This window comes from Narcine bancroftii, chromosome 8 (assembly GCF_036971445.1).
Source record: "Narcine bancroftii isolate sNarBan1 chromosome 8, sNarBan1.hap1, whole genome shotgun sequence".
Lineage (NCBI taxonomy): Eukaryota > Metazoa > Chordata > Chondrichthyes > Torpediniformes > Narcinidae > Narcine > Narcine bancroftii.
The window spans coordinates 53,298,904-53,312,070 of record NC_091476.1 but is presented as its reverse complement, the minus strand read 5'-3'; the positions used below and the strand labels follow the sequence as shown (position 1 = coordinate 53,312,070).

Genomic DNA, 13,167 nt, shown 5'->3' with positions numbered 1-13,167 from the left:
TTCTTTGGTACAGAGGAAATCAAAGACTCAAATCTCAACAAACTGGGTAAATTCATCTCTCCACCATAATTATCCTTTACCAAAGCTCGAAGTTGGTAATACACAAACAAAGAATTTACAGATATATCAAATCTTTCTCTCAATTGATTAAAAGAAAGAAATTGTCCCTCTTCAAAACAATCCTATATTGTCTTTATACCCTTAAAATCCCATCTCTTTAAATAATTATTAAACATTGAAAAAGGAATAAGCTGATTATTATACAATGGAGTTAAAATTGATAATTTATCTTTTGATACCAAAACCTTATTTTTTTAAAATCCAGATCTCTAACAAATGTTTCAATACCGGCATATTATATTCCTGTAGCAAATTCAAATTCCAACAAAATACAAATTCATTCACCTAACCTCAGAAATACACGCTATTTCCACCTTAGCCCAGCTGGGAGGATAATTTAAATCCATCAACCTGCTAATAAACTTCAACTGGGCTGCTTCATAATAATTTTGAAAATGTGGTAAGTGATGTCCACTTAACGCATATTTCCATGTAAGTTTATACAATGCCACTCGAGCTAATTTACTTTTCCATAAAAACTCCCACTCTACCCTATTTAAATCCTGAAAAAACCTTTTGCAAGTAAACAAGGTATTGACTGAAATAAATATTGAATTCGAGGAAAAATATTCATTTTAATACAATTAACCCTTTCAATCTGCTTTAATCCGTTTTAATATAAGCTCATAATTAACTGACATAATGACTGATAACTAACGTCTACAAACACACCTAAATATTTAATTTTATTTGTCCACTTTAATTTTGTAATAATTTTAAATTCTGAATAATCTCCAACCCCAACTGGTAAAAAATTTGCTTTTATGCCAATTAATTTTATATCCTGACAATTCTCCAAATTTCGACAAACACTCTTGTAACTGCTTCAATGACTGTTAAAAAATAAATTAATCTTATATTCTTCAATCATAGCCTTCATCCCTCTAATTTCATCATTTTGCCTCAAAGTCTAAGCTAATGGTTCAATAGCCAATGCAAATAAGGCAGTTTTGTAAAAAAGCTTTAACCCAATCAATAAAAAAAGGGTTGAATTTAAACTTTTCTAACATCTTAAATAAAAAATCCCACTCAATCCTATCAAGTGCCTTTTCTGCATCTAGTGCAACCACCATAGGATGGTTAGGCTGCTTTCGGTATGCATTGACCAAAGTAATTAATCAAAGAACATTATCAAATGCATTTCTATTCTTAATAAAACCCGTTTGATCAGTATATATCAACTTAGGTAAGTACGTAACAAGTCTATTAGCTAGTACCTTGGCTATAATTTTATAATCTACATTTAATAAAGAAATAGGTCTATATGAAGACACTTTTAATGGATCTCTATCTTTTTTTGAAATAACAGTTATTAAAGCACTTGAACAAGATTCTGGCAACTTCTATTCTTCAGTAACTTATTTTAATACATCTCCAAATACACTAGATAAATCACCATTAAAAAATTTTATAAAATTCCACAGGAAATCCATCATCCCCTGGGGACTTTCCATTTGGCATTTCCTGTATAGCTTCCTTAATTTCAAAATCTGTAAATGGAGATTCCAATTTCTGGATATCTTTCTCATCTAATACCGGTAACCTCAATTTAGATAAATAAGATTCAATAGAACCATTATCCCGCCTCATCAAATGTATCTAATTTTTGCTAAAATTAATAAAACTGGTCATTAATTTCCTGAGGCTTATAGGTAATTATTGAATTATTTTTAACGGCATTAATAATCCGAGATGCCTGTTCAGCTTTCAATTGCCAAGCAAGTACCTTATGAGCTCTTTCTCCCAACTCATAATAACGTTGTTTAGTTCGATTAATTAAACGCTCAAACTGATAAGTTTGTAAAGTATTATAAAGTAATTTCAATTTCACTAATGCAGCTTTGTTGTCTTCAGTCACATCCTTCTGAAAGTCTTTCTCTAACTCAGCAATTTGATTTTCCAACATTAAACTTTCTGCCATAAATTGTTTCTTAACTTTCGTAGAATAACTAATAACCTGTCCCCTCAAATAAGCTTTTAACGTGTCCCATACTACAAAATGACTATCCACAGAATTAATATTCTCAGTCAAAAATAAAGAGATATGTTCTTTAACAAAAGTAACTAACTCTGTTTTTTTCAATAACATTGCATTAAACCTCCATCTATATGACAAACGCACCACTTCTGAACTTTCACAAGAAAAAAATAATAATGAATGGTCAGATAGAACTCAACTTTTATATTCATCTTGCAGTCCTCTTCCCTGTAGGTGTGCTGATACCAAAAAAAATCAATCCTAGAAAATGAATCATGTCATGATGAATAAAAAGAAAAATCTTTCTCTGCAGGATTAACCTTTCTCCAAATATCTACCAGATTTAAATCCTTCATCAACACTTTGATCGGTATTGCTGTCTTTGATTTCCTTATACTCTTAGGGTTTCTATCCAATAAAGGTTCCAAAACACAATTAAAATCTCCCCAAACTAAAATATTTTCATTAGCTTGAGTTAACAATAAAAAAAGCTTCTGAAATGAACTGCTCATCATCTACATTAGGTGCATAAATATTAAGCAAAGTCCAGGATTCAGCAATGATCATAAAATTCACCCATAAAACTCTACCTACATTTCCCTCTGAAGATTCCAATTCAAATGATACATTTTTATGAATCAAAATCGCCACCTCTCTTGCCTTAGAATTAATTAAAAGAATAAAAAAACACATGTCCAACCCAATGTCTTTTCAATTTCAAATGTTCCTTTTCGGTCAAATTTGTTTCTTGTAAAAAGGCAATATCAATTTTAATTTTACACTTCTCAGCATTAAACTCCATCTGCCATCTTTCAGCCCACTCTTCTAAGCAGTCCAAATCCTTTTGCAATCTTTCAAAACCACCTTCATTATCCACAATTCCACCTATTTTAGTATTATCCGCATATTTACTAATCCAATTTACCACCACATCATCCAGATCATTAATGTAAATAACAAACAGCAAGGGAGCCAATACAGAACCCAGAGGCACACCGCTTGTTACCGGCCTCCAGCCTGACAAACAGTTATCCACTACAACTCTCTGGCATCTCCCTTCCAGCTACTGTTAATCAATCCATTTGACTTTCTCAACCTAGAGGATGAACCTTCCTAACTAACCTTCCATGCAGAACCTTATCGAAGGCCTTACTGAAGTCCATATAGTCAACATCCACTGCTCTAACCTCAACATTCCTAGTCAACTCTTCAAAAAAATTCAACAAGATTAGTCAAACATGACCTTCCAAGCACAAAGCCATGTTGAGTGTTCCTGATCAGACCTTGTCTCTCCAGATACTTATATATATTATCTCTATGAACACTTTCCATTAACATTCCTACCACAGACATCAAACTTACAGGCCTACAATTGCTAGGCTTGCTCCTCGAACCCATTTTAAACAAAGGAACCACGTTAACAATATGCAAATCCTCCGGCACTATACCCATCTCTAATAACATCTGAAAAATCATTGTCAGAGCCGCTGCCATTTCCTCACTAACCTCTCAAGGTCCTGGGGAAAATCCCGGAGACTTATCCACCTTTATATGCTTCAAAAGCCTCAGTACTTCCTCTTTCTTAATCACTACAGTTTCCATAATTACCCTCTTTGCTTCCTTCTCCTTAGTGAATACCAAAAAGAACTTGTTCAAAATCTCCCACATCTCATTTGGCTCCACACAGTGTCCACTCTGATTCTCTAATGGACCAATTTTATCCCTCACTCTCCTTTTGCTATTAACATATTTATAGAAACCTTTTGGATTTATTTTCACCCTGTTTGCTATACCCACCTTGTATGATCTTTTAGCTTTCATAATTTCTTTCTTAAGATTCTTTTTATATTCAATGTATTCTCCACGCATCTCTTTTATTCCTTGTTTCTTATATTTATTGTAGGTCTCCATTTTTTTTGAACCAAGTTTCCAATGTCCCTTGAAAACCATGGATCTCTCAAACTTTTGACTCTGCTTTCCTCCTGACAGGAACATAAAGATTTTATACCCTCAAAATCTGACCTTTAAAAGACCTCCATTTCTCTATTACATCCTTCCCATAAAACAAATCGTCCCAATCCATTCCTCGTAAATCCTTTCTCATCTTCTCAAATCTAACTTTTCCCCACTCGAAAACCTCAATCTTAGGTCCTGACCTACATCTTTCCATAATTACATTGAAGCTAATGGCACTATGATCACTGGACCTGAAGGCTCCCTAACACATACACCTCTGTCACCTACCTATCTCATTCCCCAACAGTCGATCCAACACCGCCCTCTCTAGTCAGTACCTCTACATATTGCTGTAAAAAAAACTATCCTGCACACATTTTACAAATTCCAGTCCATCCAGCCCTTTCACAGAATGGGCTTCCCAATCTATATTTGGAAAATTTAAATCTGCTATCTCCCTACATATTTGCTCCTCTAGTTCTTGTTCCCCAATAGGTGGTCTATAATACAACCGTTTAAGTGTGACTATCCTTTCCCACTCCTCAATTCCACCCATACAGCCTCCCTAGATGAGCCCTCCAATCTATCCTACCTAAGCACTGCCCCCCTCTTGCCCCTCCAAATCTATTACACCTAAAGTAACGAAATCCAGGAATACGTCCTGCAACCAAGCTCACTAATCGCTACTATGTCATACAGCCAAGTGTCTATCCACACCCTCAGCTCATCCACCTTCCTTACAATGCTCCTTGCATTAAAGTATATACATTTTAGAGATTTCCCACTACTTATTCTCTGTTCGCCCCCTATCTTTACCAACAACTCTATTATGTTATTTTTCTATCATCTCCCCTCCATCTTCAGACAGAGCATCTTCTTTCTCCATCACCTGCCTACCTACCCCCAAACTTAGTCTACAAGCTTTCTTTGTTTGCAATCTAACCTTCTCCTTGCTGTTCTCCCTCGCTTGGTTCCCTCCCCCCCAACTATTCTAGTTTAAAGTCTCCCAAGTAGCCTTAGCAAATGTCCCTGACAGGATCCTGGTCCCCCTGGGATTCAAGTGCAACCCGTCCATTCTGTACAAGTCCCACCAGCTCCCAAAAAAGGTCCAAAAACTTGAATCCCTGTCCCTTGCTCCATCCCTTCAGCCACGCATTCATCCTCCACCTCATTCTATTCCTGCTCTATCACATGGCACAGGCAGTAATCCCAAGATTACGCCCTTTGTGGTCCTTCTTTTCAACTCCCTACCTAACTCCTCGTCCTCACTTTTTAGGACCTCTTCTCTCTTCCACCCTACGTTGTTGGTACCTACATGTACCATGGCCTCTGGCTCATCTCCCTCCCACTTTTGGATATATTGGACACGAGCAGCAACATCCTGGAACCAGGGAGGCAAACTACCATCCGATTCTCATTACTGTGTCCACAGAATTCCCTATCCATCCCCCTAACTATTGAGTCCCCTATGACTATCACCCTCCTATTCCTTTCCCTACCCTTGACCCACAGGGGCCAACCCTGTCCCAGAGGTACAGACACTATTGCTTTGCCCAGCTAGGCTGTCTCCACCCCCCCCCCCCACCCCCACAGTACTCAAAGAGGAGTACCTATTATTGAGGATTACAGCCACAGGGGTCCTCTCTAGCACCTTACTCTTCCTGTTTGGCTGCAGAAAGTAAGAATTTCTGTCCATTTGTAAATTGTATTTTTGCATATTGAGAATAAACTCACATTGAATATTTTCTGTACCTCTCCAGCTAAATCACATCCTTCCTATTGTATGGCAACTACATAATACTCCAAATACGATCCTACTGTGGTGGTGCACATCTCTGATGGCAGGCAAACTGCCTCTGCATGTAATGGATACGGCAGCGGAGCAGCCGTGTCAAGATGGCACAGCTGGGATCGTCTTTTCCGCCAGCCTGGTTGGGTCCGTGTGTGCACAGGGCAACTTCATGATGTGCTTTCTGGCTTGAGGGCAGGACTTACCTGTGGCCTTATAAGGCACAGTGCGGGAAGCTTCAATAAACAACTGGAGTGCAGTCAAGCCCACTGAGTACTGGTCTCGTTCTTTTGACTCTGTTTGGCTGCCGCTATATTGGTGACCCCGACAGGTCCAGAAGCCTCTGGGACTCAACGTTATTGGCGCTGCAGCAGTTAGTGCAGTCATCTTTTAACTCCCCACTTTCTGGACACTTCGACCACTCACATGGTTTGGACGGGCAGAAGCACAGTTCCAGATAAAGCAGGTTACCTCTGACTCCACCAAGTGCTACCATGTCGTCACCTCCCTGGACCAAGAAACCGCAGCCAGAGTGGACGACCTCATACAGAACCCACCAGAGGAAGGTAGCTACTCTGCTTTGAAGGTGCTCCTAATCAGCACCTACAGGCTTTCTAGATGCCAGAGAGCAGCCAGGCTTATGCACTTGGATGGCCTAGGAGACAGAATGCCATCCGCCCTTATGGATGAAATGCTCATGCTGGTAGAGGGCCACAAGCCCTGCCTCATGTTTGAGCAGACATTCTTAGAGCAGATACCTGATGACATCCGGATGTGGAGTTCAGCGACCCTTGTAAGGACGTAGCAAAGGTGGACATTCTCTTGCGCACCAAGAAAGAGAACAAATCTGCCATGAATCAGCTGACGCGCTCCCAGACGGAGCAGCAACCCAAAACCCGACCAAGCGGGTTTTGACCAACAGAAGCACCAGAGGCATGGTGGTGTTTCTACCACCAGGGCTGTGGTGGGGGAAGAAGCTCACAAATGCAAGCAGCCCTGCTCATTCCCTGGAAATACCCAGGCCAGCCACTGCTCATAGGTATGAGTGGCTGGCCACACAAACAGCCTACTACACATCATGAACAAAACCACAGGCCAGCGTTTCCTTGTCAGTGTCATCCCGCCGACACTTTCAGATACCGGAACGTGCCCACGAGGGCCAACTCGTGGGCGGCTAACAATACTGCCATTAAGACCTTCGGCACTCACTGATACACCTTGGCGACGAGACCTTCCACTGGGATTTCACACTGGCCACGGTGGAGAAGCCACTCCTCACAGCCCACAGCTTGCTCATGGACCACAAAGCTAAATGCCTGGTCCACACCCAGACTTTCCAGACAATCCAACTTGCGGCAACCAGTGCTCAGGGCAAGCAGCCACCGTTACCACTTTCACTGACAGGTACAGCTGGACTTTGGGTGAATTCTCATCTATTCTCAGACCCCAGTTCATATGCCAAAACACAGTGTGCAGTACCACATTCTGACACAGGGCCCACCCCTCCACGAAAAGGCCAGACGACTACCCCCAGACAAGCTGTAACTAGCCAAGGAGAATTCAAATGAATGGAAGAGCTGTAGGTCCATCAGACCAGGGCTTCCCCTCTCCACATGGTCCCCAAGCTCACAGGGGGCTGGCGACCTTGCAGAGACTATCGGCGCCTCAACGATTCAACCACCCCAGACTGCTATCCAGTTTCGCCTATACAGGATTTCACCACCAACCTGCAAGGTGCAAATGTTTTCTCCAAGGTTAACTTTGGGCACAGCTACCACCGAATCCCTGTCCACCCAGACGACGTCAGGAAGACAGCCATCATTACGCCCTACGAACTCTTCGAGTTCCTGCGCATGCCTTTCGGACTTAAAAACATAGCACAGACGTTCGAACATCTAATGGACGCACTAGGCAGAGACCTGGACTTTGTTTTCATCTACCTGAATGATAACCTCATCGCCAGCAGGAACCACCAGGAACATGATACCAACCTTCGCAAACTCTACTCCTGCCTGGTTCACTTTGGCCTCACTATCAACCCAGCAAAGTGCCAGTTTAGCCAGGAGATCGATTTCCTCGGCCACAGGATCACCAGGGATGGTGCAATACCATTGCTGGAGAATGTGAGGACACAGTCTCAAGATTCGGGGGAGTATATTTAGGACAGAGATGAGGAAAATTAGTTTTTCCCAGAGAGTAGTGAATGTTTGGAATTCTCTAACCAGGGAAGTGGTTGAGGCTGCCTCATTAAACATATTTAAAATTCGGTTAGATAAATTTTTACATGATAGAGGAATTAGGGGATATGGGGAGAAGGCAGGTAGGTGGAGTTAGGTCATAAATTAGATCAGCCATGATCATATTGAATGGCGGAGCAGGCTCAATGGGCCATTTTTGGCCTACTCCTGTTCCTACTTCCTATGTTCCTACTCGGCAATTAGCAAGGCCTAACACGCTCAAGGGCCTTCAGGAATTTGTTGGCATGGTCAATTTTTACAAACGTTTTATTCCCACCGCAGCACAAATCATGCATGATGACCTCCAAACAGAAAGATTTGGCCTGGAGCGAGGAGGCAGTCATGGCTTTCGAATGGACCAAAGAAGCCCTAGCCCAAACTACATTGCTGGTCCATCCCAGAACCAACATTCCCACCTCCCTGACAGTCGATGCATCAGCCACAGCAGTAGGGAGTGTAATCGAACAGCTAGTCGACGGACATTAGAAGCTACTGGCCTTTTTCAGCGGCCATTTGCGCCCCCCCCCCCCAAATTAAAATGCAATGCTTTTGACCACGAACTCCTCACCCTCAACCTCGCAGACAGACATTTCCATTACTTTCTCGAGAGCAGACATTTTACTGTCTTTACTGACCACAAACTGGTCACTTACGCATTTGCGAAAGTTTCTGACCCATGGTCAGCACACCAGCGACGCCACTCGGCATACGTCTCGGAATTCACCACCATCATTCAACAACTCTCCGACAAGGAGAATGTTGTTGCAGATGCTCTCTCGACTGGCTATTCAGCCCTTAGAACCAGGCCTAGACTACTTCGGGCTTGCACAGGCGCAAGAAGACAACGCAGACACATAGGCTTTACGCACTGCCATCACCGCCCTCTGATTCAAAGGCATCCCCTGCACATTCTGCTCTGCAATGTTTCCACCAGCCAGCCCCGACTAGTCATTCCGGAGCAATGGAAACAGCAGGTCTTCCATGCCATCCACGACCACTCGCACCCGTCCATCAGGACCGCTGCACAATTTGTATGGCATGGCTTATGAAAACAGGTAACGGACAGGGCCCACACTTGCACACATTGCCAAACTTCTAAAGTCCAGACAACAAAAGTTCCCATCCAGCAGTTCAAACCACCAATGATTCGACTACATTCACTTCGATATCGTCGGCCCCCTGCCTGTTTCATGAGAAACCTGGTATCTCCTAACAGTGATCAACTGAGCCACGAGATGAACAGCGGCCATTCCCTCAAAGACATAACCGCAGAAGCCTGCACCAGGACAGTGTTCACACACTGGATATCCTGGTTCGGGACACTGGTGCATATCATTACAGACAGAGGGGCACAATTCACCTCAGCCTTGTGGACACAGCTTGCCTCCCTCCTTGGCATGAAACTCCATCACACCACTGCCAACCCACCAGTCCAAAGGCCTGGCAGAACACTTCCACCGCCACCTAAAGGTGGGCCGCCTAATGGACTCAACTGTGTAGATGAGCTCCCCTGGTAACTCCTTGGCATCCAGACAGCACCCAAAGAGGACCTCCAGGCCTCCTTGGTATATCGGGCCCCTTTGTCCCTCCCCGGAGAATTTCTCCTCACCACAGGGGCACAGACACAGCAGGAGGGGCAGCATTGGAGAAACCGAGGGACAGGATGGGCTCCCTCGCACCACAGCCACCCGCCCACCACAGATACCACCCAATCTCGATTCCTGCAGACTTAAAGACAACTGACTACGTGTTTGTTCGCTGAGGTGCCCACTCCCCCTCCTCTCCAGCGACCCTACAAAGGCCCCAACAAGCGGCAACACGTTCACACTAGACATTGGGGGCAGTGAGGAACTGTTCACAGCTGATTGCCTGAAGCCTGCGCATCTTGACCTCAGCCAGCTAAGCATAGGGTCAGGCCCCCTAAGGCAAAACCAACACAAGACTTGGGAGCATGGTACACTATTGCCGGTTCTTTTGGGGGTGGGGGGGGGGGGTTGTGTGGCGGTGCACATCTCTGACAGCAAAACAAACTGGCTCCATGTATTACGGTTGCAGCAGCTGTCAAGCTGGCACCTCCAGGATCGACTTTTCTGCCAGTCGGGTCAGGTCTGCATACGCGCGGGACAACATCATGACGTCATTTCTGGCGTGAAGGTAGGACTTACCTGTGGCCTTATAAGACCCAGTGCAGGAAGTTTCAAGAAATAATTGGAGAGCAGATGAGCCCACTGAGTACTGGTCTCATTCTTTCGACTCCGTTTGGCTGCTGCTACCCTACCAACATTTTCTACAGGTATAACATGGTGATCCAATCTTGAACTCAATGAAGCCCAGCAGTCCAGCAAGCCATACTACTTCATCAACCTCACAGTATCACCCCTTTCAGTGACTTATAGGTGTATCCCTATTTCTATAATACTCCTCAGGACCCTGTCACTGACTATGCACGTCCTGTCCTGGTTTAACTTGCAAAATGCATTACATCGCACTTGTATGAATCATATGCCATTTCCAATTTGATCTAGATCATGGTATAATCTTAGAATCACACACAACATTGATCGTTGTGGGACAACCTTGTCAAAGACCTATCTGGAGCAAAAGACAAATTGTAGGAGGAACTCATGGGGTGAACCATCTCTGGTGGCAAGAGAACAGTTAACGCTTTGGTACTCAAACCATTCCTTTGCATCCACAGATGCAGCTTGATCCTTTTTTTTTATGTACAGGGTTAAATAAACTATCTTGAACCGGTCCACCCCTCCCCCTCCCGTGACCGGTCCCCCCTCCCCCTCCCATCACCGGTCCCCCCTCCCTCTCCCCCTCCCGTCACCGGTCCCCCCTCCCCCTCCCCCTCCCGTCACCGGTCCCTCCCTCCCCCTCCCATCACCGGTCCCCCCCTCCCCCTCCCGTCACCGGTCCTCCCCTCCCCCCCTCCCCCTCCTGTCACTGGTCCCCGCCTCCTCCTCCCGTCTAGGAAAGGAGAGCAAAGTTTAAAATTGAAGAAAGAAACTGACATTTTGCCACCTACATGTCTTGATTAGGATAAGTAAGTTTAGATATAAAATTGAAATGAGAGTTTCCATGTCCTTTTTTTGTTGTTAAACTGTATGAATAGTCAAAGTCAAAGGACAGGACAGTGGATTAAAGGTGCTATTGTGGCTGGAGGTTATTAATTTGCAGATAACGGTCATGGAAAGTCCAGAGAGATCAAACCATTCAGCAAAATATAATCAGTTACTGATATGGACAAAGAAATGGCAGATGGAATTTAATCCAAGCAAGTATGAGGCGTAGCATTTTCAAAGGTCAAACCCAAGGAGAAAGTATAGTTAATAGCAGGACCCTTAACAGCATTAATGTATGAAGGAATCTGGGGTCCAAACGTATAGTGGAGCGGGGAGCGGGCTGAGAGAAAAGGCACTTGACCGGGAGGCTGTGAGACAATAGGGTGGGGTAGCATTGCTGCCACTGGTGAGAACACACGGAGAGAAGGGAACAGAGGCAAGGTGCTCCCCAGAAGGATCGTACTGCCCAATCCACAGTCTGTTAAAGGAGCCAACGGTGGTTTTACTTAAAATCCAGCAATAGCGGGGTCTGCGGCCAAGATGGCAGTGCCTCTGATTAGCAGTAGCTACAAGGGTTTGCAGACTCTGGAAAAGCAGAAGACCGTCAAAGGCCACCAGAAAACAGGGAAACCATCCCTTTTTTGAAAAGGAGAAGCAGAGGACACAACCCATGGGACAGCGGACCAGTGAGGGGTTCTGCAGCTAAAGGACACACAGAGGCGGTGAGACACACACACACCAAGCTGCAGACTGCTGGAAATTGGCTGAAGGAATACTAAGTATCAGAACTGGGATCCAAGAGGGTGCCAAAGGCAGTGAAGGGTTCTTGATCATATTGGAGGTTCGGATCTGGAACTCAGGTTGCCGACGGTTTGGACCGGACTCTGTGGTTGCGGAGGCTGGAGATGAATCCATGGACACTAAGTGACTTTGGTGGGTGGGGAGACTTTCTTTTGTTTCTTTCTCTGACTGTCAAAGGTACTTCATGCAATTTCTGCCTATGCCGAATCTGTCTGCAGACAATTTCATGTGATGTGGAAGTGGTTTTTTTTAAATTACATGACAATTAATCGAACCTTGAACATGGTAGGTGCGGGGAGGGAGGGAGGGAAGGGTGTTGGATGGTGTAGAAATACCAAGGTATTTTGGTATCAGGAGGGAGGACCGGTGACGGGAGAGGGAGGACCGGTGACGGGAGGGGGAGGCGGGGACCGGTGACGGGAGGGGGAGGCGGGGACCGGTGACGGGAGGGGGAGGCGGGACCGGTGACGGGAAGGGGAGGCGGGACCGGTGACGGGAGGGGGAGGCGGGACCGGTGACGGGAAGGGGAGGCAGGACCGGTGACGGGAGGGGGAGGCGGAACTGATGAAGGCGGGAGTGCGAGAGGGTTTGAGGGAAGAGTGTGGGCGATGAGAGTGGCTGAGGGCCGGATGGGTCGCCAGCACGAACCCGGCCCAGGCCGGTGATCGACATGCCGCGCGTCCACAAGCACCCGAGCTTCCCCCACAGCCGAGGATGGACCTGTCACCCCGTTCTCTATCAGTCCTTACCCTGGAGGAGCGGCAAACCGCCGCTCTACCGTTTGACCCGCGCCAGAGCCGAAAGAGGATACAAGCCGCCATGACAATCTGAATTGGAGGGTACTGCGCAGGCGCGCCCCAGTCGCGGTGGCTGCTGGGTGGGATCAGGGCTTGTCTCTGCACGTCAATCATTTGTCGCTGCTGGTTGCAGATTAAAGTGGCAAAAACTAATCTTATTTCTGTCACCGTTGTTATGTACTTTTGGCGGTTTATAAAGCAAAGTCATTGATTAGACAAATCAATTGGAATAAAAACATGAAAGGAAGAGCATGCAGAGCAGCAGAATAATCAATGATCCACACCACCCAGGAAATGTTCTGTTCTCGCTGCTCCCGTCAGGATAGAAGTAAATCACAAAATTCTGTCGACACCGTAGTTGAAGTGAAAAACACAAAATACCGGAGAAGCTCAGCAGGTCCTCTCTGTCGCAAAGGCAGTG

At 45.0% G+C, this 13,167-nt stretch overlaps 1 protein-coding gene across 3 annotated transcripts in view; it reads right to left on the bottom strand.

Annotated features, from left to right (window-relative positions):
• Positions 1 to 12,796, bottom strand: part of sucla2 (succinate-CoA ligase ADP-forming subunit beta) — a 65,577-nt gene extending 52,781 nt beyond the window's left edge. For all 3 annotated transcript variants that reach the window (XR_011343121.1, XR_011343120.1, XM_069893742.1), the window contains exon 1: positions 12,699 to 12,796. Coding sequence is in view for 1 of the 3 variants with exons in the window: in XM_069893742.1 (XP_069749843.1) it covers positions 12,699 to 12,770 (72 nt within the window). In the remaining 2 variants the exon portion in view is untranslated. The remainder of the gene's footprint in view (positions 1 to 12,698) is intronic.
• Positions 12,797 to 13,167: the final 371 nt, after the last annotated feature.